This window comes from Nannobrachium achirus, assembly GCF_963921795.1.
Source record: "Nannobrachium achirus genome assembly, chromosome: 8".
Lineage (NCBI taxonomy): Eukaryota > Metazoa > Chordata > Actinopteri > Myctophiformes > Myctophidae > Nannobrachium > Nannobrachium achirus.
Genome location: NC_137817.1, coordinates 10678066 through 10705607, shown reverse-complemented (window position 1 = coordinate 10705607; position 27542 = coordinate 10678066). Strand labels below are relative to the sequence as shown.

Genomic DNA, 27542 nt, shown 5'->3' with positions numbered 1-27542 from the left:
TGTTTCGGTCTACACCAATTCCTCCTCACTGATTGAGCTCTGGTCTGACATTCTCATAAATCGTTGCCTACTAAACTACTATAACACTGATATGCACTGATGGCCATACCTTCAGACCCAGGCAGAAACCGTCCATCACAACTTGTGGATTGTAATCTTATCCACTTAAACCCTTTTTTAATTATTTAAACAAGCTCAAAGTGTTTGGAGACGTGAGCTTTTAGATGTAGCCTATATTTTTTTTTGTGTGTGGCTATTTTCATTACATGCACAAAATAAAAGACACCAGGTTGACTGTTTTTACATGTTTGAGGTAAGTCAGTTTTCCACTAGATGGTGCTGTTTTGTTGTTGCATGAGCTCACGACAGACTAATTTATGTCTTTGAACTGTGACCCGGAGATAACGAGTCTGTGAGTCCACTTCTTTATTGTTGTACTTTGGTCACACTGTCATTTATTTTGTATTAATACAGAAGGAATGGACAAGTCAGTTTTGTGCCTACTTGTGTCTCTTAGCAGTGTCAAGGCTACTTTTCCACCACCATGTGACAGGTAAGATGGCATGATTCCTATGCATAGTCTTCCAGTGCTTAACTATCCTAAACTAAGCCTACATAAAACTATCAGGTGACAGGATAAACATTTAAAGGAGTAAACGCATGCAGCCACATTTGCTTATACAGTAAGACCTTTGTGCTAAATTAATATGGTCATCACACGTGATAAGAATATTATAATCACGTCTGTTTACCAAATCAATAGGCTACCATCACTGCCCTTTGAGAATGTAATCTTTTTTAAGACTACAAGGATCTATATTTATTTCTATTGCCTCTATCTCTTCAGTGCTTTAATGAATGGAACATTTTTTTTAGGTGGCCTGCCAATTTTATTTGTTCCAGATCAAAATAATTCTGCTTATTTCGTAAGCAATTTACCCCGAGTGAGAGGACATTATGCTCTCATAATGTCCGCAGTGATGGTGTTATCGGACGAGGCGCAGCCGAGTCCGATAACACCATCACTCAGGACATTATGAGAGCATAATATCCGACCCCGAGTGGTAAATAGCTTTTCTACCACTTTTTCCCGTATACATGAAAGAAAACACATAGTTGTAACTTGCAAGGATCTTAAGTTACAATCATTATTGCCTATAAAACTTCCGCGAGACAGCAGATAGTTCCACAAACAACATCTTCTACTCACCAACAGATGGCGCCAACTCCATACTAATCCATGCGTCTAGCTTACAGCTAAGCTAACGTCAGTTAGAAGTACCGTTCCGGCCGTAAATAGAGGCTGTTCGCTTCCAGAAAGGCATAGGTTCAGAGAAAAGGGGCTTTAAAGTTGGCGGATTGCATTGGATCCAAATAAATCGGCGACTATAGCATGCACGTTAGTAAACATAGGACCGTTGCCACCGTCATTTGTTGGTTGGGGGAAAGGACCTCCTGAAGTCCCCGGATGTACACTGAGGCGCATTGATCTCGGACACACAACTTTGCGGCAGTTGTCCTCTGATAACCTCCGGAATTTAGCCAATCAGAATCCAGTATTTGAACACGTGACTCGAAAAAGTGGTAGAATTTGTGTTCTCTCCTGATTTGTTTAAATTGGTAGGCCTACCCTGACATTAAAATGTATTTTCTGTTTACTAAAAAGCTGAAGAGACACCCTGTTTATTGAAAATAGCAATAAGTGTCAGAATATATTTAATTTGAACCCTCGCATCCCTATACTCTGAGGAGAACTTTTGCCAAAAATAGCAGCGAGGCGTTGAGAGCTTGTAGATTGGCTATTTTCGGCAGATAGGTTTGGTGTAGAGGTAAAAAAAAAAGAGCAGACCAAGTAGTGAAAGGTCAAGTTTACTACGTATCGACGATTTAAAGAAGTGGTTAAGTGTCAAACAAGGCTATGAATCTATCTATGAAATCAATGAGAATCTCCATCACACATTTATACAATAGGGGGTCCCTGCTTCATCTCCCTCTCAGCTAAGGGGTCCTTGGCCTGAAAACGTTGAAGACCCCTTATTTGAATAAACATATCACATCTTGTTATATAATATCTATCTACAAACTAGTAACTTGTGTTTTTAAATAATTGTTGTCGAGTAAAAGTACGATATTTGCCTCTGAGATATAGTGGAGTAGAGGTTAAAAGTACTTAGTTACTTTACACCACTGGCCATAGCCAGGTGCAATGTCTTTCTTTTTCTTTTTCCACTGTGTATACATTGTCTGGGTTATATGCAGCAAACATAAGGCAGAAATACCGTATACATAAGTGTATACTTCAGTATTTCTTTACCTATCGTGATTCATATTGTCATCACAACAGTCAACAATGTTATCACAAATCTAATGTTTTCCTAATATCGCGGAGCCCTACTATCAAATACCCCCAAAACAACTAAATGTAGAACAGTTAGACTGACAGTGGGACACTGGCACCAGGGGCGTCACACCAAATTCTGGGCCCTGGGTACAAGGATTCACTGCGGGCCCCCCATGAATGTTAACTATTGAAAAACAGCAGATATACAAGCTCACAGCGCGGCACCGAGTGCCGCGCTGCGAGCTTGTAGATCTGCTATTTTTGAAAAATTGTGAAAATGTGTGCCAAGAAACCTATGTTTTCATGTCAGTGATGCTCAAACTTTTTCATGTGAAGGACCCCCCATCTCAAAATATTTAGTTCCAGGGACCTCCCCCAGAAGCAAAATTTGAGTTACAAATGTTACAAAAAAAATACATATATTCAAAGATTTGCGCACATTTTCACGCCTTTTCAAAAATAGCAGATCTACAAGCTCGCAGCGCGGCACTCGGTGCCACGCTGTGAGCTTGTATATCTGCTATTTTTCAATAGCTAAAGTTATTAGGGCCCCTCCACCTTGGGCCCTGGTAACTCAGTCCCACTTTCCTACCCCTTGTGACGCCCCTGACTGGCACCATCCCTTTTCTGCTTCTTTGTTTTCTTCATTTCAGTGAAATCTACTGTTCGGGGGACATCCTTCAGCAGGTACAAATGGCCAAACTGTTTGACGATGACAAGTACTTTGTGGACATGAAGCTGAAGGCATCCCCTGGTGAGGAGAAAGAAGAATATATTTGTAACTTTATGTTTATACCTGCCAGCCCTCTGCACTGTGGGTGTCGCACCAAATTCTGGGCCCTGGGTACAAGGGTTCACTGCGGGCCCCCCATGAATGTTCTAAATAGGGGGAGGGGGTTTAACACATTTAGACTGGGAACGCATTATTACGCATTATTTTGTGCTTTAACTATTGGAAAAATAGCAGATATACAAGCTCACAGCGCGGCACCGAGTGCCGCGCTGCGAGCTTGTAGATCTGCTATTTTTTGAAAAATCGTGAAAAATCGAAAGTCTTTGAATATTTCAAATCCTTCTAAGGTTTTTTGAAAAACCTAGTTTCTATGTCAGTGGTGTTCAAACTTTTTCATGTGAAGGACCCCCAAAATGATATGTATTTGGCCACAGATCACCGTCTCAAAATGTTTAGTTCCAGGGACCCCTAAAGTATAAAATAATGAAGGCCCCCTCCACCTTGGGCCCTAGTAACTCAGTCCCACTTCCCCCCCCCTTGTGACACCCCTGCAAATGGCCAAACTGTTTGACGATGACAAGTACTTTGTGGACATGAAGCTGAAGGCAGCCCCTGGTGAGAAGGAGAGGAATATATTTGTAACTTTATGTTTACCTGCCAGCCCTCTGCACCGTGGGTGTTTTATGTTCTCCCCTCTGTCTCTTTTCACAGACTTTGTTTTGTCAGCCTTTCACAATCTGTCAAACGAATGGCCGAACACGACGCTCCCGACGGCCGAGCTGCGAGAGTTCCTCGCTGCGTATTTTGAAGAACCGGGAAGCGAGTTTGAGCCGTGGAGCCCTCCTGACTGGCACGACAAGTGAGAACAAGTCAATTCAAAATGCAGATGCAGATTATATATCTGGAGCTGGGGAATATACCACAACTGATTGATATTATGTCAATATAATGATAGGAGAGTAGATCAGGGGTCTTCAATGTTTTCAGGCCAAGACCCCTTAATTGAGAAATAGATGAAGCGGGGACCCCCACAACCTTTTCATAGATTCCATTTAGTTTCATCGTTTGACAGCAGTGCATTCTGGAATCTTGTTAATTTGTGTTTTCAGATATTTAACCATTTGGACCGTCAATACTTAATAAACTTGACCTATTACTCTTTGCCGAAAATAGCCGATCTACAAGCTCACAACGCCTCGCAGCGCTGCGAGGCGTTGTGAGCTTGTAGATCGGCTATTTTCGGCTAAAGTTCTCCGAATATGGACGTTAGGGTTCAAGTGGTTCATATAAAAAAGGAGAAAAAAGTTTCTATCACACAAAAATTTGGAGGACCCCCTGTAGTAACTCTGAGGACCCCCTAGGGGTCCCGGACCTCCTGTTGAAGACCCCTGGAATAGATATTGTCTGGGATCTTATATAATATTGTGTTATCTGTGATCTTCTGCTTCTTTTAATACTTCAAGGCCTATAGAGCAGCTATTTTTGAAGATTCCTAAAAACATAAATGAAAATACATTTGTGATGTTTAATTTTGAGCTGTAGATTTGATTCAAATGTGTCCTCCAGCCCGAAATGTTTTGTTTGCAACATGTAACTTTGAAGTGTCTTTCACTGAAGATCATTTTGTTGTGTTTTTTTTTTTACACACAGGCCACAGTTCCTGCTAAAAATAGCAGACCCAGAACTGCGCAGCTGGGCAGAGAAGTTGCATCAGTTATGGAAATCCCTTGGAAGGAAGGTCATTATGTTTAAAAAAAAAAAAAAAAAAAAAAAAAAAAATATATATATATATATATATATATATATTATTTATACCTTTATTCATATAGGTTAGTCTCACGAGATCGATATCAGGGCTGCAAGTATCAATTATTTTCGGAGCAATTGCTGTATAGTTACTATTTTCAATTTTCATTTCCTGAAAAAATATATCTCTTTTTATAGTCAATGAAATCAGATATGGTATTGTGATCACTGTTGCACTCTAGTCGGGGGCGTTAGGGTTTGTTCGTGCTAATCAGTCTAAGCTGATTTAGCTAGGGCGCCCGAGTCTGCGACCTTCAAGGTCGCCACAGCGGCCAAATCAAGTTGGGCTCCCATCCAAGTACAGAGTGAAAGGTAAAGAGCAGACCAAGTACAGAGTGAAAGGTCAAGTTTACTAAGTATCAATGATTTATGATTTTAAGTCGTTAAGTGCCAAACAAGGCTATGAATCTATGAAATCGATGAGAATCTCCATCACACATTTATACAGAGGGGGTCCCTGCTTCAACTCCCTATCAGCTAAGGGGTCCTTGGCCTGAAAACATTGAAGACGACTGCTATAGATGTTAAAAAAAGAAAAAAAAGGTTACATATTGTTCAACACTTTTTTTGTACTCCTCTGACGAGAAATTAAAATTCACAAGAGAGTTTCCTCCTATCCCAGATCCGTGGCGACGTGAAGGACCACCCAGAGCTCTACTCCCAGATCTACACCCCCCACCCTGTCATAGTGCCGGGGGGGCGCTTCAGGGAGCTGTACTACTGGTGAGTGAATGATGCCACCATTTCGTCGTTGTCGGGTGGAAACCTCGTATCTCCAAGTTTCAAATTTGTACGTTCTTCTTTCGCAAAGTAAAGCCCTGCTTCATCATACAAGGCTGTGACACAAAAGTTGTGAAAACAGCAGATCTACAAGCACACAACGCCTCGCGGTGTGAGGCGTTGTGTGCTTGTAGATCGGCTGTTTTCACTAGTTTAAATCATTTTTAAAATGATAAATGCAAAACGAACTGTTTTGGACATACAAGGTTTTCATCGGACAAGACGATTTGTTTGTGTCTCCAAAAAAGCCAGACTAGACTCTCAACAGGGGCAGGAACCGCTTGAGAGATCACAGCCGCAGGCAGGCAGGCAGGCAGGCCCCGCTGAGGGTCTCGCCTGTGCCCCCCCCCCCCCCAATCCGGGTGGGTGGAAGCCCGCTGTGACGCCCAGGGGTGTCACACCAAATTCTGGGCCCTGGGTACAAGGATTCACTGCGGGCCCTCCCCATGAATGTTCTTCATAGGGGGAGGGCGTTTAACCCATTTAGACTGGGAACGCATTATTTTGTGCTTTAACTATTGAAAAATAGCAGATATACAAGCTCACAGCGCGGCACCGAGTGCCACGCTGTGAGCTTGTAGATCTGCTATTTTTGAAAAGTCAGGAAAAAGTTTCAAATCCTTCTAAGGTTTTTTGAAAAACCTATGTTTCTATGTCAGTGGTGCTCAAACTTTTTCATGTGAAAGACCCCCAAAATGATATGTATTTGGCCGTGGACCCCCATCTCAAAATATCTAGTTCCAGGAATCCCCCAAGAGCAAAATGTGAGTTACAAAATGTTCGCTTAAAAAAAAATCATATATTCAAAGATTTGCACACATTTTCACGACTTTTCAAAAATAGCAGATCTACAAGCTCGCAGCGCGGCACTCGGTGCCGCGCTGTGAGCTTGTATATCTGCTATTTTCCAATAGCTAAAGTATAAAATAATTAAGGCCCCTCCACCTTGAGCCCTAGTAACTCACTCCCACTTCCCCCCCTCCATTGTGACACCCCTGGGTGGGTGGAAGCACGCTGTGAAACGCCTCCTCTGTGTTGCTCCTCTGGCAGGGACTCCTATTGGATCATCAACGGCCTCCTCCTGTCAGAGATGACAGACACCGCCCGCGGGATGATCCTCAACTTCCTCTACCTCGTCGACAGGTGAGCTCCCCCCCCCCCCCCACTGCTCAAGAAACCCCTGTTTTTACCCCCACACAACATCCCCTCCTGGTGAGTTCAGCTGACACACACTGGCAAGGTAATTTAATAAAAATCTATGTGCTGTATATAGGGATGGACGATAAGTGACGTTATCGTGATGATAAAGAAAATTATAATAAAAATAAATATATACACACACACACACACACACACACACACACACACACACACACACACACACACACACACACACACTCTCTCTTGCGGTAATCGTATTGTGGAGATTTAATTTATCGTGATATTGTTCTACGTCATGCACTGGGATCAATTCACCTTTTATTTGCCGAGCTGCATATTATCCGGTACCATTTAAAACCTCTATTGGTAAAACATACTTATAATATACGTACTTGATACAGTCTTTTTTTTTCACTCTCTACCAAATCTCTTTGCCAAAAAATAGACGATCTACAAGCGCACAGTGCGTTGTGAGCTTGCAGATCTGCTATTTTTGGCAAATGTTCCACCCCAGGATAATGGATGTCGGGGATATTTTGATTATGGCGATGATGACGTAAATTGCGATTTCTTTGGTCACAATATTCGTGGATATGTAATGTTATATCGTCCCATCCCTGGCTGTATAATTTGTAGGGATGAGATGTTTTTTTTTTTTTTTTTTTTCCGATTGATTGAATAATTGAGAAGCGTGTTAATACATAACAAATCTGTACAAAACATAGACTAAATTCATTAGTGTGAACTGTGAAGCCCTATTTTATACTCAATCTGACACATGAGGTGAGATCACGATCAGATCTCACGATGTGAAAATCCTTGCAATAGTGTTGCAACAAGCTGTAATAAGAACCTGGAAATAGAGTCGGTACAGGTGATGGGGATTCGGGGTGTTTTTGAACAATGGGGGTTTCAGTCTTATCCTCCTCTCTCTGACAGATATGGTTTCATTCAGTTTTATCATCCTCTCTCTGACAGATATGGTTTCATTCCGAACGGCGGGCGGATTTACTACGAGCGGCGCAGTCAACCTCCATTTCTCACACTCATGTTGGACAGCTACTATCAAGCCACCAAGGAGGAAAGCTTCCTCAGGTGATATTTAACCCATTCAGAACGGGTACACTATATTGTGTATCATTATTTTATGCTTTAACTATTGAAAAAATAGCAGATATACAAGCTCACAGCGCGGCACAGAGTGCTGCGCTGCAAGCTTGTAGATCTGCTATTTTTTTTTTAATCGTGAAAATTTGAATTTTGACCCGATTCTATAAGTGTCTTTTTTGAAAAACCTATGTTTCTATGTCAGCAATCTGGCTATAGCCATCGTCAAAGAAAAGGTCCTTTTCACTTAACTGGAGCTCAGTTAGTTTGTTCTTGAGAGACTACTATGTCAGTGGTTCTCAAACCTTTTCATGTGAAGGACCCCCAAAATTATATTTATTTGGCCACGGACCCCCTTCTCAAAATATTTAGTTCCAGGGACCACCCAGAAGCAAAATTTTATTTACAAACGTTCGCTTTGAAAATACATATATTCAAAGATTTGCACACATTTTCACGGCTTTTTCAAAAATAGCAGATCTACAAGCTCGCAGCGCGGCACTCGGTGCCGCGCTGTGAGCTTGTATATCTGCTATTTTTCACTGGTTAAAGCATTCAATAATTCTAGACCCTAAATGGGTTAACCGTCGGATCGTGTTTCTTCCCAGACAAATGCACTGTAATTCTCCAGCCCCTCCACACTTCATTGCATCGATGGAATAGATCTGTTCCACTTGCTTTTTCCCCTTTTTCTGCCTGCACATATCTCTAGAGGTGGAACTAACTACATTTTCCCAGAGGCAAACGTTGTAGTTTTTAATCCACTGCAATTATACCCTAGGGGGTCCTCAGAGTTAATACAGGGGGTCCTCCAAATCTGTGTGTGATAGAAACTTTTTTCACTTTTTTTATATTAACCACTTGAATCCTAGTGTCCATATTCGGAGAACTTTGGCCAATACATAGCAGATCTACAAGCTCACAACGCCTCGCGCTGCAAGGCGTTGTGAGCTTGTAGATCGGCTATTTTCGGCAAAGAGGTTTGGTGTAGAGGGGGAAAAAAGAATGTCAAGTTTATTAAGTATTGACGGTTCAAGTGGTTAAACATCTAAAAACACAAAATGACATGAATACGAAATACACTGATGATTGTGCTGTCAAACAATGAAACTATATGGAATCTATAAAACAATTGTGGGGGTCCCTGCTTCATCTCTCTCCCAACTAAGGGGTCCTTGGCCTGAAAACGTTGAAGACCCCTGCTTTAAGTATTGCTACTTTGACTTGAGTAACACATTCCTCCACCACTGCATACCTCTGGCCTCCCAGTGTTTCATTGTTTTTGAGCAGTGCAAACCGCTCCTATAAGTGGCTGTGCGTGTGTTCGTAGCCTTTTTCCTCAGCGTTTTGCTATAGTAAAATGTGTGTGCGTAGCATCATGTTTGTCTAGTGTTGTCATATGTCGTATGTCTGTCGCCTTCTTCCTCAGCGTTTTGCCATAGCAAAATGTGTGTGTGTAGCATAGCCTGTACATCCTAGACTTAAATCCTAGTCTGAAGACGTTATGCAAGCACGACCACCGCTCACTTCACATTGGGTGTGATTTTTTACTTTGGTGCAGATCTCACATCTACGTTATTTGAAAGACTCCCTACAGAAAAAGCATTATGTGTGGCGTGAAAAGCCCTTTTCTTTGTTCATTTTGCAGTGCAGCGCTGCCAGCTCTGGAGCAGGAGTACCACTTCTGGATGCAGAACCGCTCCGTCACGGTGGAGGTCAACGGCACGGAGCATCAGCTGAACCGCTACAACGTGGAGGTGTTCTCCCCTAGGTGTGTGATCCATGTGTCTCAACCCTATGCTGAAGACATGAACCTGTCTGTTCAAAGCTGAAAGAGTAAGATGTTTATTGTGAACCATTATGTGTCTCTTCTCCTGCAGACCAGAGTCCTACACAGATGATGTGGAGTTAGCTGAAGGACTCTCAAATGGTGATAATAACATAACATATTTCATTGGTTCCAACATCACTTGTTTATCCTGTATCCAGTATGGGTTCTCACTCCTGGTTGGATGAAATTGATTTGATATCCCTACCTGAAAATGTAATTGCTGTTTAGTAAAGGGAACAGCCTACTGTATATACCAATGATTCCTGTCCAAATATAATGCTATTTAAAACATACACGTCACATTTATTTTAACAAAAAAAGTATATCTCACTCACTCACTCTGTCACTCACTCTGTCACTCACTCTGTCACTCACTCACTCACTCACTCACTCACTCACTCACTCACTCACTCACTCACTCACTCACTCACCCTTTAAGATAATAATATAATGTTTAAAAAATGAAGGTTCATGATATATGATTCTTGATTCATTGGGATTTGACAATACTAATACAGTGTATTGAATCAATACAGACACACTCACTTCACCCTACAAGTCCCCAGGACTTTTTTGTGTTATCCTTTTAGCTTAAATGTCTTACTATACTCTTACTATACTGTTTACATTTCTGACTAATAAAGTATCCAATCAACATGTGATAGTTTTGAGATCACGCCATGACTCAAATCAATTAAGAAATCCTTCTCAGATGCTCAGGAGCAGCTGTGGGCGGAGCTGAAAGCGGGTGCAGAGTCCGGCTGGGACTTCTCGTCCCGGTGGTTCGTGGACGCTCAGGGAGAAAACGGTGGCACCCTGGGGGACACGCGCACCAGTCACATCCTGCCCGTCGACCTCAACGCTCTGCTGTGTCGCAACGAGAGGCTGCTGGCCTCCTTCCACAGGATCCTGGGTAAAAACACTTGTATTAGAGCTGTAAGAAGTGACATTCAAATGTGTTCTATTCCCAGGCCTTGACGCATGATGATAGTTTTTCATCGTCCATCTGCTTCAGGGGTTCCCAAACTTTTTGGTCTCAGGGTACCCCATAAATATTTTTTTAATCCGAGGCACCCCTACATTATAATTTTCACTCCCAGCACCTTATATTTATAGCATATTGTCGTTGTCGGGTGGAAACCTTGTATGTCCAAAACCGTTCGTTTTGTATTTATCATCTATAAAATGTACTAAACTAGTGAAAACAGCCGATCTACAAGCACACAACGCCTCGCATCGCTCAAGGTTGTTGACTGATTTACCACTGTTTTAAGCCAATCAGAATCCGCCAATCAGAATCCAGTATCTGAACATGTGACCACAACAAGTGGTAGAAGGTCAAGTTTATTAAGTATTGATGGTTCAAGTGGTTAAATATCTGAAAACACAAATTGACATGATTCCAAAATACACTGATGATTGATGAAAGATGAAACTATATGGAATCTATTAAAGTGGTCCCTGAATAGTAGGCCATGTAGGCCTTAATATGTTATAATAACCCTCTTTAACCAAAATATACCATTTAATACACGTAGAATGTCTTCCTTTGAGAGAAATAAGTTCTATGTTCAACCCATGGGGGGAGCCATTGTACTGTCTGCTGCTGAGTGATGACGTATGTAAATGCATTTTGGGTGGACGGGCCCATTTAAAATGGCGGTGTAAACACTTTTAGATGTTGAATTAAGCACTTTACAAGCACGTCAAAACACCCTACTTGATATGAACACTGAACAGAACAGAAAAGCACCAAACTACTAACTACAGTTAATCTGAGCTTCAAGACAATGTTTTAAATATTGTAAAGAGAACGTTGTTTTGACGTTCCATATTAACCCTATGGGCCGGCCAGCCAAAATGCATTTACATACGTCATCACTCAGCGGCAGACAATGGCAATGGCTCCCCCCATGGGTTGAACATAGAACGTATTTCTCTCAAAGGAAGACATTCTATTGTGTATTAAATGGTATATTTTGGTTAAAGAGGGTTATTATAACATATTAAGGCCTACATGGCCTACTATTCAGGGATCACTTTAACAGGTTTTGGGGGTCCCTGCTTCGTCTCTCTCTCTCTCTCTCAACTAAGGGGTCCTTGGCTTGAAAACGTAGTCCATGCACAGAGCCTACAAGAACCAGCAAGCTTCTTCTCATGTACTGTGTCGCTGTTCCCTGTGTCCAAGGTGACGGGGAAGGGGCTGAACGTTATGAACGAGCTGCAGCCAGCAGACTGGAGGCCATGGAGGCGGTGCTGTGGGACGCAGAGAGGGGGGCCTGGTTCGACTACAGCCTGGTGACTCACTCCAAGCACCTGGCCTTCTACCCCTCCAACCTGGCACCCATCTGGGCAGAGTGCTACTCCCAACCCGCCATGGCAGAGAGGGCAGTCCTGTATCTGAAGGTCAGTCTCTCTCCAAACTAGGGCATTCACGAATAGTGATTTTTAGCATTTGAATTATTCGACCTCAAAGTATTCGAATAGTCAAATATTCGACAGGACTGGCCAAACTGTCAAATATTAAGTAAGCTAGAGGCGAACATTGTGAAAATAGCCGATCTACATGCTCACAACGCCTCGCAACGCGAGGCGTTGTGAGCATGTAGATCTGCTATTTTCACAATATTTATCTGTGGAACCGAGTCACATTAAATGTAATACCTACAATTCCAAGTGCTTGTCAGGGTGGGGGTCCCCAGTTCAAATATGTTTATTTTGGGGGTCACGGCCTAAAACAACGTCGAATAGTGACTTTGATATTCGAATGTTCGAATGTTCGAATATTTGGTGAATGCCCTACTCCAAACCGTCATTGTGATCTCATTATTTCAAGGACCACCAGTTTGGTACGGACAGAGACTCTTGACAGTGTACAAATGGAACTAAATAGACCGACCCCTAACAGGTCCATTTGGTTAAATTTATATACTCTCTGAGTTAGGCCTGTAAAGGTCCATTTGGTTCCTAACCGCCCTAAAAAAAACACTTACAGGCGTCGGCTGCTCAAAACTGGTAACGACAAACCTAGACTAACCTTACCCTCCCCCTGACTCTCCTATTGTAAATAACTTTTATTTTATTTTATTTTTTTTAATCTTTTCTTTACAAGTGCTTTTCTGATAAATATTTACTGCATATATCCGTCTGTCATTCAATGTTATATGAGTTAAAGAGAAGTATGAGAGAAATATGCAGCGGAAATATGCAGCGGAAATATGCGGCGGAACTCACTATATAAATAATGAGGATAACATGGTGTTCTCGCCTTTCAGGCGAGCCCACAATAAGCTTTGCCTTACCTGAGTTTCCTTTTAGTTGACCTTGTATCAGTGAACTGTACTGTCACTTTTCCTATGCAAAACCTCGAATAAATACTTCAGTCAACGTTAGCTGGGGACCCCCTCGGGAACAACTTACTTATATAGTTGACTTGAGTCTCCAAGTTCTCTATACTAGTTCCCTCCCCCCCAGGGACCTTGCAGCTCTGTTTTGATGAATATTTTTGGGGACGTTTTTTCATAAATTAATTTCCCAAACTGAAACTGTTTTATTAGCATAATCTGTAAACTCTCACCCAATTTAGACGGCTTTGAGTGGAGAGGTGGTGCGAGTTACTCAAGAGAGCATTGCCTGGGTTAAGGCGCGCGCACACACACACACACACACACACGCACACGCACACGCACGCACACACACACACACGCACGCACACACACACACACACACACACACACACACACACACACACACACACACACACACACACACACACACACACTAAATCAATGAAGCAGGAAGCTTTAATTACAAAACTGCCTCAATTGCGATGGCAACAACCCTCAGTAGCTCACTCCTTATGTCAACTACAGTGACATAATAATGAACAACGGGGGCGTCACAAGGGGTAGGAAAGTGGGACTGAGTTACTAGGGCCCAAGGTGGTGGTGGGGCCTTAATTATTTTATACTTTAGCTATTGAAAAATAGCAGATATACAAGCTCACAGCGCGGCACCGAGTGCCGCGCTGCGAGCTTGTAGATCTACTATTTTTGAAAAGTCGTGAAAATGCGTGCAAATCTTTGAATATATGTATTTTTTGAGCGAACATTTGTAACTCAAATTTTGCTTCTGGGGGGTCCCTGGAACTCAATATTTTGAGATGGGGTTCCGTGGCCAAATACTGTACATACCATTTTGGGAGTCCTTCACATGAAAAGGTTTGAGCTCCACTGACATAGAAACATAGGTTTTAAAAAAAAAAAAAACAAACTCAGAAGGATTTAAAATATTCAAAGATTTTCATGATTTTTCAAAAATAGCAGATCTACAAGCTCGCAGCGCGGCACTCGGTGCCGCGCTGTGAGCTTGTATATCTGCTATTTTTCAATAGTTAAAGCACAGGGGCCCCGCAGTGAATCCTTGTACCCAGGCCCCAGAATTTGATGCAACGCTCCTGACGAACAATCAGCGCACAAGCTCTTGTATACAGTACAGCTACGGGACCATTCTCCTGCTTTTTTCCCTCCTCGGCGGGTTGGTGTTTTCCTTCTGAAATTGATTGAAGCTGTTTTTTTCTTTTCTTTTACTTTTCCCAAATTTACACTGTTTATTAGCATTTCACCCACAGGTTTTGAGAAGTACAGTATAGTTGTGTTCCCATAAGTCTTCAGTCTGCTCATAGTTTGTGTGCATGCATCCGCCAGGAGAGAACTGGTAGAGGTGATGTTTGAAATTGTGATGTTTCCAATGAGAACACACAAGGAATTGCCAGTGTTGTATTATACACAAAAAATATACAGTGCATTCAAGTTGAAAGTAAACAGAATGTTGGATTTAGGGCTGCAGCTATCAATTATTATTATTGTGATTTATTGTTTAAATATATATCCACGAATCAACCATTTCTATCGGCTATTTTATACTTGTTCATACAGTGGTGTTGTGTAAAAATAGACAATCTCTAACGTTGTGAGCTTGTATAACTGTTATTTTTGCTACTGCATTTATGTAACAGTACAAAATAGATGGGGAAACAGTATTATTTTATTTCAATTGATTAAAAAAAAAACATTCGATTGAATCGATTAGTTTGGTTAACTGTTGCATTGCTGGTAGGATTGCAGTGTTGAATCAGTGAACACTGGACGGGTGTTCTATCACATTGGTTCTCAAAGTGGGGTCTGGGGACCCCCACGAGACCTTGGAGGGGTTTCTTGGTTCTCAAAGTGGGGTCTGGGGACCCCCACGAGACCTTGGTGTGGTTCCCCAGCTAAATGTGTTGCCACAAAATATTTTCAGATGGGGCCAAACGGCCAAATACACATCATTTTCGGATTTTATAATTGATGTTATCCTCTGCAAAGCACTGTGTTCTATCCGTCTGTCTTTCAATGAGATACATAAAGTGTTCCTGTGTAACTAAGCCAATGAGCTTACTAGGATCTCCTTTTAGTTGACCTTGTACCAGTGATTTGTACTGTCGTGAAACTGTACTTTTTCCTATTGCAAACTTCTTATAAATTCTTCAATCAGTCAATCTTGACACAAACATTTGAGAGCAACTAGCAGTTCTCCATTGCTCCAGAAGATGGAGCACTTGCCCCATGAAAATGTTCCTCTGTGTCTACTTAACATGTTTTGTGGGTGTCTCTGTCTCCACACACACACACACACACACACACACACACACACACACACACACACACACACACACACACAGGACAGCGGTGCTCTTGTCTTCCCCAACGGAGTGCCCACCTCCCTGACAGAGAGCTCTCAGCAGTGGGACCTCCCCAACGCCTGGCCCCCACTGCAGCACATGCTGATCCAAGGTATGGAACAGCACCATGTTTAGCAGTGGTCTAATGCAGTGGTCCTCAACTTTTTTAGGCCGCGACCCCCAAAATAATCATACTTTAACCGGGGACCCCCCACCCTGACAAGCACTTGGAATTCTAGTTGTTGGCATTACATTTAGTTTGACTCGATCTATTCCATTGTGAAAATAATAGCCGATCTACATGCTCACAACGCCTCGCAATGCGAGGCGTTGTGAGCATGTAGATCTGCTATTTTCACAATTTCTGCCTCTAATATTTGACAAGTTGACCAATGTTGCCCAGAGGAACTAAAAGGGTCTTTAAAGTCCTTAAATTGTCACTTTAGAAATGTGCAGATACCCTGTATACACTTATACTGTATGTTGGTTTGTTTACTGTTGAGTGAGAAAACAATGTTAACATTTTAGCAAAACATCTGGGGACCCCCCAAAATAATTTGGGGACCCCTCTGGGGGTCCCGACCCACAGGTTGAGAACCACTGGTCTAATGCAGTGGTTCTCAACCTGTGGTCGCCATGATGATTAACTTAATGTGCAACATTGTTTTCTAACTCAACGGTAAACAAACCAGCATAAAGTTTAAGGGTATAGAGAGGGTATCTGCACATTTCTAAAGTGACAATTTGAGGACTTTTTAATACCTCTCAAATGACAAATTAAACATTGGCCAAATTGTCAAATATTAGAGGCAGAAATTGTGAAAATAGCAGATCTACATGCTGTTGCGAGGCGTTGTGAGCATGTAGATCTGCTATTTTCACAATAGAACTGTGTTATACAAAATGTAATTCCTCAACTCCTAGTGCTCGTAGGGTGGGGGGTTCCCTAGTTAAAATATGATTATTTTGGGGGCCGCGGCCTGAAAAGGTTGAGAACCACAAGTCTACAATACATGTACTACTACTAAGTACTGTACTTAACACATATGGTGCCAACCCCGAGTTTCCCGAGTTTGTATTGGTACTAGTGCTGTGCCAACCCCGAGTTTCCCGAGTTTGGGCCGTTTTTGATTTTTTTTTTTTTTTTTTTTCAATTTTTTTTTTTTCAAATCTTTTTTTTGGACCTCCAGAAATGTATTAGGCATGATCGCGATCGCGAAATTGCATGTTTAACCCCCATACCAACCCATTCTTTCAAACATGGCAGCCATGTTTGTTTACATCTGAAGAAAACATAATGGCTGATAAATCATGAATGCCTGAACGGATTTCCAAGCGGATTTTTTTGTTTGAAAGCTGTGAACAGCATCTACACACGTGGTGCATCATCTAGGCATGGGCGTGCACTTTTTACACACTTGCACAATTACATGGAAGTCTATGGTAACCATGGCAACGCGAGACATTGAAGAGAAAAAATCATTGCAACATAAGTGTTAAGTACAATTTTCGGGTATTTTTTGTTTCTTCATGTATTTCAAATGTTCCATGCTTTTAATTCTACCCCACTACATCTCAAAGGAAAATATTGTACTTTTACTCCACTACAATTATATGAAAACTTGAGTTAATAGTTACTTTGTAGATTTTGATTATTATTACAAAATACCCATTTCACAAGTTAAAATGTATGAAAAATATTTTTCGACAAGCTTTTTGAGGCCCTATTAACACCTTCCAAGCCCCGGCAGAACCCCCTGAACCCCGGTACTGCCGTGCAATCAGCGTTTTATTTATAAACATATTTTAAAAAACAAACACACCAAATGATAAACAACGCGCGCGGGTCGTTCAGTGCAAGCCAGCAGGACGTGCACACACTACGTGTTTGGGCGGCCACTTACTTAGAAGCTGCTGCTGGCTGTATTTCTGCCGTTCATTTGCATGGAGCGAGATGGGGTAATCCGCGAGAAAAAACAGCGTTCGAAAGTACATTACGTCCTCGTCGCACGCACATCGATCTAATTCCATGTATTCCACTCATTCCGAAGCCTTGATTTCGCCTCTCGTCTGGTCGAAACTCTTGAGGGGATGGGCTAAACCAGGCTGCAGCACACACAGTGAAGGGGAACGTAATGGCCGCTCGTGGAGCCAGTGGCAGAGCCAGCCGATGACGTCATCACGTTTCTGACGTGATCTGATTGCGCAACGTCTCTTAAAGAGACAGAGCACGACCTGCGACTGTATTTTTCAAAAAATTATGATTAATTTCATAAATTACGGCAATAGACGGGAATAGACGATTGGCTGATGGGACCCAGTAGGAAGTCCGAGGGAGTGCGGCCAGGCTTAGAAGGTCCTATTAAGCTTGTAGATCTTCTATTTTGAAATGACACCGGTCAAACTGAGACAGACTGTTCATGCTAGCTCTGTGTTCCCTGAAACACGGGGAAGGTTTACTCCTCTGTTTGCCACTTAAACTTAAATCATCATCATTGTGATGTCGGAACAGGTCAGCTATATCCATATCATGTTGTAGATATATGGCTATGGAGTGTGACGCACGCACAGGATCTGCAGGTTTTCATAGTAAATGCGACCTACGGTCGCAATTAACCATTTAACCAACAAGTTACACAGTCCTTAAAGGTTTCTTGTTAAACCATGAACGTATTATTTGTTTGTCTTGTGGCCCCCGACTTCAAGTCATTTTTACAACTGTGCCCCCCTGCTAATCTAGTTGAATACCCCTGCCCTATGGTTGAGTCCCTCAGGGTGCTATACTAGTGTCTTTTCTGTTATTGTGGGAATAGCTATCGCTGAAAATAGCTCACAATGTGTTGCATTGCGACACTCTGTGAGTCGTTGTGAGCTTGTCGATCTGTTATTTTCAACGCAAGTTTTCCCACAATATGGATGCTGGGGTTTAAATGGTTAAAAGAGCATGAACATTGACATGGAATCGTTGCTGTTGGGCGGAAAACTTTTCTTTTCCAAAACCGTTTCTTTTTTATTATGTTTTTTACATTTTAAAATAATTCAAATAGTAGATCTGCTATTTTCACTACTTTTGTGTGACGCTCGTGTGACAAAGTAGGCCTTTAATTTATGGAAAAATATAAAAAAGTATTGAAATACGGACACGCAAGGTTTCTGCCCGACGGAAGCGACAATAATATTGGGATGGAAATAAGTCATTTAATCATTTCGGTTAATTTCATCCAGCTGTTATTATACAGATGAATTAACGATTATGGAAAAACAACTGCTAAATAACAATTATCTCAAATAATTGTGATGAGGCGACTGTGTGATAATTGTGACAGCAGGCCTAGTAATGGCTCTTCAGTGTTCGTGTTAATTCTGAATAATGGATTATTAACACATTCACAGCCAGGTATTAATTAATTAATTCAGTAGCCTCTGGCACATGTTTCTTTTCCTTTTTTTTCTTTTTTTTTTTTTTTTTGACCAAAAGCTAACTGGAGGGGAGGAAGATCATCTTTTCTTTCACGCGGAAAAGAAAAATCTTCCATTCTTAAGTACAACTCAACATAATCTTTTAGTTTTGTCAGTGGCCTAGTGCAGTGGTTCTTAAAGTGTGGTCTGTCAACCCCCAAGGGGGTCCTTGAGTGGGTTCCGGAGGGTCCCCAGCAAAATGAGCAACAGTTTGATTTCACTATTAGTATTTATAGAACGTATAAGCATGACTAGTATGAAGTGCTCATTAATAACCGATCTACGAGCTCACAACGCGATGAGATTGTAGATGAGCTTATTTTGAAAATGATTGTAAGGCGACCATGGGTGGGATTCCAGTGGGTCCCCAGCAAAATGGGTTAATACAGCATGACAATAATTTTGACCACTTTATCCATTTGTAAGTTGGCTATTCAAAAATAGCTGATCTATAAGCTCACTGTGTGTCACTTTGTACCGCGCTGCAAGCTTGTACAGTACATCTGCTATTTTTGAACATTTTTGAAAAATTGTTGTTATTGTGATCCGCGGCTAAATTCATATCAATTTGGTGTCGCTCTACACTAAATCTCTCATCTCCAGAACTATTATAATATTTATTTTCAAAAGCGGAATATGGTTCTAAGACTGTTGTGTATTTGGAGGAGCAATCAATTATATGTCTATTTTTATTTGCAGGTTTGTTCAAACTGCCGTCAGACGAGACCAAACAGATGGCTTTGGACTTGGCTCAGAAGTGGATCAGGACAAACTGGCGGGCGTTCGTCAAATATGAAGCCATGTTTGAAAAGGTGATTATTATCATTCTACTATTATATTATACTGTATTATTATTCTATCCCAGTGGTTCTCAAAGCGGGGTCCGGGGAACCCCAGGGGTCCTTCGGGGGGGGTACCAGGGGGTCTCCACCAAGAATTATTAAGTCTCTTACTGCCACATTAAGGAATGTCTTAAACTGCCATCAAAGTAGCTTAAAAGTAGCTTACCTTTGCGATTTTATAGAAAAATATCCATCCATTATTTCCAACCGCAATCTTTTGTAAAAGACAGGCGTATCTGTCATCGAGTCGTGAAAAGAATAACAGATGGCTGGGCGTAGCCATTTGCAGTGAATGAGGTTGAGGTGCTGCTGTTGCAGAGACCTGAGACCTGTTGCAGAGACCCTCATCTGCTCACAGTGCTCAGACAGGGAAAAGAACGAACGAACGAGCGCTCGTTCATGGGCCATTTATTGGGCCATTTATTCAAGTAGCGCACAGCCATGAATCATGGCCGTGCGCTACTTGAATAAATGGACAGGCTTCAAAGCAGTAAAAGAGTTAATAAAGCATCACAATCATTTTAACCACTTTATCTATTTTTGATTATTTATTAAAAACAAGTTTGGAAACCATTGAATATACTGTATACTAGTCCTTGCTCGTTCGAACATCTGTGCTCCGAATTATGTGCAGTTTGGGGTGTGCACAGTATATGAGGGATTGAAACTTGGGCACTGTTTCAGCATGCGGCTTTTACCATTGCGGAGACGCATGGACAGTACAGGCAGTGGTCTCAGTGATGTCAGCATGAGTATGTCATTTTAGATATTAGTTGTATATACTCTGTTGTTTGACAACAATTATGCATTTATATAGTCCACAAAGGAAACTTCTGATTTCACTTCTGAGCCTTTTGAGTTTGTGTTGTTGACAGTATGATGTGAATGGAGACGGTAAACCTGGTGGGGGAGGGGAGTATGAAGTTCAGGTATGTTCCATTTAATAAAGGCATTGATCGATCGGCCAAAATCAATCTTTTGTATGCAAATCAATCATCATCCACACCAATCACGTAGATCTGCTGAGTATCCTATATAATAATATTTTCCTCTCAATTATTCCATTGATCAGGCACACGCACACATAGCCCCTGCCCTTTTACCTGTCAGTAAAAAAGTGCCCTCTCCAGACCAGGAATGCAGTTTTTGCTATTGTGAAAGAAATGCAAATGCCCTCTTTCCATGTCATACCTGAAGGCAGCATTCAAGAGAATTGCCTTGTCCAAACTCTCCTGAACTTGAATGCAGCTTAATTATGTTGAAATAATTGCCCTTTCGCTGTAGAAATCCATACACCACATTGTATTGAATTGATTACCGGTATGCTTAGTTCAGTGTGGTATAACGCACCGAAAATAGCCGACCTCCAAGCTCACAACGTGTCGTGAGCTTGGAGGTCTGCTATTTTCGATATTTCCACCAAATGCCCTTTTAGGAATTTCAGCCCCTGCCTCTCTTAACATTCTCTGCACGTTCCTGCTATTGATTATTTGTATTATTATGATTTCATACTTCATCATACAACGGTGTCATGCAACAAACGGCAGATGTGCTGTATAGGCTCACAAAGCCTCGCATATTCGCCACACGTTTTGTAGATGCTATTTTCACTATTAACTCTCCCCACGCTTTGAACGTTAACGTTCGCCCCATTTTTTACAGAACCTCGATGCCAATACGGCGCTCGTTCGGTTCGTTTGTCTGATGACTGTAAGCTGATGAGGGGTCGCGCGGCCGTGTACTGTAAACACATTTTCCGCGGTGATGGTGTAAAAAATCCATTATGCGTTAACGGAGAACAATTCACTTCCTTGTTGATTTCCTCTGGCTGTAAGGCTCTGTGGCCAGTGACTGGTCTTCTTCTTCTTCAACACATAACAGGCAAATTCACATTCATTCTCGCATGACGCCGCCCTCTGCTGCCTGGCAGACCAAAGTGCACTATTGCACAATAAAAAAAATAAAAAATAAAAAAATAAATAAATGTCTGTCTATCTACTATAACGTCGCAAAGGTAAGCCGCTTTTTGATGGCACCAGACCCAATAAATAAATAAATAATCTGGCAGTAGGAGAGTTAAAAAACCTAAATGTGCAAAAAACTAATAATAATAATAAATTGGTTGCACCCTTACAACCAAATTCAAATCCGTACCACAGAGTGTTTGTTCAGGTTTTCATTGTAACGATCACACCAGGTCGTTTGGCTCATTAATTCCCATCCTCTCTGCTTGATGATATGCTAATTAGCTGCCTGGAGTTTGGCCTCAAAATGTGTCTGAATCATCCCTTGGTTTATGCTCGAGCGGCACCGTCTTGCGATGAAGTATAATTCAGACTCCAGATACTGTAGATCAAAGGTTCTCAACCTGTGGGTCGGGACCCCCAGAGGGGTCCCCAAATTATTTTTGATTTTTTGCTAAATGTTTAGCTAAATTTATTTTCTCACTCAACAGTAAACAGACCAACATACCGTATAAGTAGATAGATAGATACCTTTATTATCCCAAGGGGGAAATATACAGGGTATCTGCACATTTCTAAAATGACAATTTAAGGACTTTAAAGACTTTTTGGGCGGGGGTCCGCCGCTAGGTGGCCACCACGTTTACGTCGGTTTGGTGGTCCGCCGGAGCGGTGGTCCCCAGCAATTGCCTGTGAGCCCCCCCGTTATAGACGGGTCTTTTTATCGGATACACGGGACCATAACCCTGTAAACACAATAAACACAATGTAGAAGAATTGTTATTTTGGTCAACGTTTGCCTGTTATCTCTCCTATGATACCAACATCAATAATACAGCATGGAATTGTGGACAAAATTGTATCCGACGATAACGAAATATTCTTATCTTGGATCTGAGAGGCTAAATCTCATCAAATGGTGCTCCGATGCTCAAATGCAGAATAGATAGATAATGGACCTTGAAATTAAAAGGGTTGACAACCACTGCTATAAAAGAACAAAATAAAACAATCTATGCAATAATCAGTCTGAAGATAATCAATAGTTGCAGGCCTACCTGAGTGGGCCCGCCGCTGACCTAGCCTGTGGTATGTACTGTACTGTATGTGTGGGTAGGCCTGTCGCAATTATTGCATAATCGTTTAATCACAATTATTTGACATAATCACAATTATTTTTGTCATAAATGTTAATATATTTTCAAATATTTTCAAAAATAGTGGAAATGGTAGATCTACAAGCTTGCATTGTGACGCGTTGTGAGCTTGTAGATCGGCTATTTCCACTATCAATGTTCTTTCTAAAGTATAAAGTTGTCAAATATGTCATTTCTTTGTATATTTAGGTTATGTGTCATATCTGTGCATTACATGTGCAACTTCAAAGCCTACAAGCCCAAACAAATGTGATTGTCAATGACAAAAAAATCATTCGTCGAATCATTCGAGTACAATGAATGGTCGGTCACGTAAGACGTGACATAACGGTGACAGCCCTACATGTGTGTGGGCTGTTTTTTCAGCTGGGCTTCGGCTGGACCAACGGCGTGGCCCTCCAGATCCTGGAGCAGTTTGGCTCTGATCTGACGGCGGGCAGCGGCAAGGTGTCCCCAGGAGGACTGCTGCTGTTGCCTCTGGTTGCCTCATCTCTCATCATCATCATGCTCCAGTGAAACGCCACGTCTGTCTCGTCTTGTCACGTTTACACTTCACAACACACGGATTCAAATCCTCAGTCAGTCTCCGTGACGGATTCATTTCAGTCATGTTTTTTTAGGTGAGGCCAGCATGGCTTTCTTTCTCTTGGCTTCTGACTGTAACATTGCTATTATGCACATTATTTGACTGGTAAAGTCAAGCCATAATGCAATAATATATGTATTTTATTTTAAGATGGGAGATTATTTGAATTGGTCAGATAATCGAATACATGTGCAGAAACATTACCCTGTAAAGCCCTAATGTTCTTGTACAGTATATTGTCACTGTCAGGCAGAAACCTCTTATCTCCATATTCTAACTTTTTGTGTTTTTCCTAAATAAATGCCCTACTTCAGGGGTCTAGGGGTCCCAGAGCCCCTGTTGACCTAAACCTAACCCCCTAGGGCCTAGGGGGTCCTCAGAGTTACTACAGGGGGTCCTTCAAATCTTTGTGTGATAGAAACTTATTTTTTCCTCCTTTTTTATATAAACCACTTGAACCCCTATAGCGTCCATATTCGGGGAACTTTAGACAAAAATAGCAGATCTACAAGCTGAGCTTGTAGATCGGCTATTTTCGGCAAAGAGGTTTGGTTTGGAGGAGACAAAGAGCAGACTAAGTACAGATTGAAAGGTCAAGTTTATTAAATATTGACGGTTCAAGTGGTTAAATATCTGAAAACACACGTTGAAGACCCTACTTGATCATACTACAGTGTACACAAAATGATCAAAATTAGCAGATCTGCAAGCCCGAAAGCTTGTAGATCTGCTACTTTTTGCATTTTTGAATTTGAATCCTGGAAAAGTATGTTTCCACCCGACAGAGACGATATATTTTATATTTTATATATTTTTGTGATTGAAGACTATTTGAATGAACCTAGCAATAGAATACATGTTCTAGAAACATCTCCTGTAAAGCCCTAAAGGTCTCGTAAAGTATATTACATAAAAGCTACCGTCTATAAAGTCTCATCTGTGATTTATTCAACTGGCTGTACTGTATGTAGCAGCAGGAACATTGGTTTTGAATGAAAATCCGAAATATAATTTATTTTTACATATTGTGCTAATATAGTTAAGGAACCAGAATGCTAATGCGAGTGGCTCCTTCCAGGTTGTTTCATGAATTGCAATTTCTCAGCGAGATTGTTTTAATCTCTTATTGATAACATTACGGTGCATCTCTCAGTGACATTAGTGTCCGTTGAATTGCCGGTGCTTCCATGAGATGTGGACAGGTCCGACGTAAGAGGTATGATGTAATATAACTTAAGAAGGCGTTTGATGAATATTTTAGTATTTGCGCTCCGAGGCACAGGTATAATACTCGATCCTGGTGGAAGATCGTTTAGGGCATACGCCGTCTCCGCCCCACTAACGCTAGCCAGTTAGCGCTCCTTGATGCCCGTCGGATCGGAACATTACCTTGCGGTTGATATTGAACTGACATTACAAACTGTAATTCACTTAATCCAATTAGGCCTAGAATTATGGGATGCTTTAACCAGTGAAAAATACCAGCTCAGCTATACAAGCTCACAGCGCTGCGAGCTTGTAGATTTTGAAAAAGTCGTCAAAATGTCTGTAAATCTTTGAATATATGTATTTTCAAAGCGAACATTTGTAACTCAGATTTTGCTTCTGGGTGGTTCCTGGAACTAAATATTTTGAGATGGGGGTCCTTGGCCAAATACGTATCATTTTGGGGGTCCTTCACATGAAAAGGTTTGAGAACCACTGACATAGTAGTCTCTCAAGAACAGACTAACTGAGCTCCAGTTAAGTGAAAAGGACCTTTTCTTTGACAATGGCTAGCCAGATTGCTGACATAGAAACATAGGGTTTTTCAAAAAACCTTAGAAGCATTCAAAAGACACTTATAGAATCGGGTCAAAATTCTAAATTTCACAAATTTTCAAAAATAGAAGATCTACATGCATACAAGCTTGTAGATCTGCTATTTTTTAATAGTTAAAGCATAAAATAATAATACTCAATAGTGTGTACCCGTTCTGAATGGGTTTAATCCAATTACCGTGTTTATTGCACTACTGTTGCTGTAACTCCCAGCGAGTCGTGGTGCATTTGCATTTTGCTTTGTGGCGCCGTGAATTTTAATGAGCCTCGCGTTGGGGAACACATATATCTGCAGCAAATGCTTTGAGGGTGCCTAGAGTTGTAAACAGGCCTAATTTCTGTGGGGCTCCAGTCGATAATCTTGCCCATGATAACGTCTTTGTTTCTTACTGTTTTGAAGGGAGGTCAAGCAAAGGATAATATTGGAAAAGTGCAGCTGAGAATTCAGTGCTTTTCAAATAATACTGCATGTTGCTGCTGTATGCCTTGTATGCCCAAAACAGTTCCTTTTCAGGGAATACAAAAATAACCTGTATTCCAATGGATCCAGTGTCGTTACTGTTTTGTCACAAGCACTTGCTTTTCATTGGGTAAATATTTGTAGAACCCATAGACACACTTTACTTTCACAATCCAAATGTTCCAAATATACCTGTATAGCAAAAAATGTCAGATACTGACACGTTGTTAGCTTGTAGATGGGCTATTTTCCTTATTTGTCAGAAACTTTACAACGCAATAGGTTATTACTCATTCACTGCCAAATGTATAAGCTCTCACTGCCATAGATGAGATTTGACTGGTTATTTTCAAGTTTTTAATTCTTTGACACCACATGGAGCTGGTCGCAAAAAAATGTAATCATAGTGTAACCGTATAACAGAATAAATGAGTGTAATAAAAAAAGAACTGTGCATCACAATCTTCACAAGCTTCTTGTTAATGTTTTTCACACAAACGCCCTTTTCTCTGCTTCTGTGTTCTCGCTCGCTCTCGGTCAAAACAGCGGATTTTCAATCAGCGTTAATTATGGATCGCAAGGCTCAAACAAGTCGTGTTTTTATTTTTTTCACTAGAAAGCATGACCGTGTCCGTGATCGATCGAAATATAGAAAGATATTCTGTGACTACTAAAAATAGCTGGCAGTGAGGGCTATTTTGGTTAAACATGTTTCTGCACGACAGCAGCAGCAGTATTGAAGTTATGAACAGAATGTATTTCTTTCTTTCTTTTCTTAAACTGATCCTCATTTGCACATACCTTGAAGCAAACGTAACCTAAATAAACGTTGTTTATTCAGAATGAGGCCAAGAGAGACCGAGCCCATCCTGAACTTGCTGGCGAGACTCATTGCTCCTTTTCCATTCCCAGTTCTACATATATGACAAACCAGGTCAAGCATGAAATTAAGCCATATGTGTATTCAAATGGTTGGCAGACAAAAGCCAACGAGGGACTTATTTTCTTAAAGAGAAATCCTGTTGCCTGCGTTCGAGAGTTGGTGGAACAAGCAGGTGTGCGGCTCACAATTCCAACACCGCATCGGTCTCCTTAGCATGAGTGCACAGCACAGATTGACTGCAGCCTGCGGGAGGCGAAAGGCCAATGCGAGCAGCGGTGCATGCAAAGCCCAAAGATCACATTCTTATGATGATGCACTGCTGGATTAAGAGCCTTGGTGTGTATACTGTATAGAAATTATGCATAACTCATGCCCTGCCCCTAACAGCGCACGCACGCACGCACACACACACACACACACACACACACGTTTGTATTGTCATCCTTGTGACTGTGAGGACATCAACATATATATATATATATATATATATATATATATATATTGCCATTTTTAACCCTAACCCTGAAGCCTTAAATAGCCGATCTACAAGCTCACAGCGCATCGCCAGACACCGGCACAAAACTAAGCATAAATCCAACCCCGACCCCTAAACCTAAGCTCTAAATGACTAATCCTAATCACAATCTGAGTGTTGTCCTCATTGTAAAGCTGTAAACTCTGAAAATCCTCTTTAACCATAAAACAACCATTTATCTTGTGGGGCGGCAGAGCTCAGGGGTAGAGAAACTGCTATTAGAGCACGAAGGGTTCCCGAAGGGTTCCCAGTTCGAATCCGGGCTCCTCCTGAGTTAATGTCGAAGGGTCCTTGGGCAAGACTCTGAACCCCACATTGCTCCTGGTGAGTAGGTTGGTGCCTTGCATGGTTTCC

General features: G+C 41.5%; 2 protein-coding genes across 4 annotated transcripts in view; both read left to right on the top strand.

Annotated features, from left to right (window-relative positions):
* Nucleotides 1-27542, top strand: part of ddx6 (DEAD (Asp-Glu-Ala-Asp) box helicase 6) — a 340514-nt gene that overhangs the window by 20539 nt on the left and 292433 nt on the right. The gene's annotated exons all lie outside the window — the stretch shown is intronic.
* treh (trehalase (brush-border membrane glycoprotein)) lies at nucleotides 431-26007 on the top strand. 3 transcript variants are annotated; one of them, XM_080732340.1, is made up of 15 exons: nucleotides 431-553; nucleotides 2995-3095; nucleotides 3786-3933; nucleotides 4725-4812; nucleotides 5503-5603; nucleotides 6711-6803; nucleotides 7800-7916; nucleotides 9577-9699; nucleotides 9809-9858; nucleotides 10472-10672; nucleotides 11948-12165; nucleotides 15482-15593; nucleotides 19640-19752; nucleotides 20658-20711; nucleotides 23270-26007. In XM_080732340.1, the coding sequence occupies exons 1-15, from the start codon at nucleotides 480-482 to the stop codon at nucleotides 23417-23419; spliced, it is 1743 nt and encodes a 580-aa protein (XP_080588466.1). In that variant the 5' UTR covers nucleotides 431-479; the 3' UTR covers nucleotides 23420-26007. The 3 variants fall into 3 exon arrangements, with proteins under 3 accessions (XP_080588466.1, XP_080588467.1, XP_080588468.1); XM_080732341.1 differs by lacking the exon at nucleotides 20658-20711; XM_080732342.1 differs by lacking the exons at nucleotides 431-553; nucleotides 2995-3095 and adding an exon at nucleotides 3643-3689 and having other exon boundaries at nucleotides 3801-3933.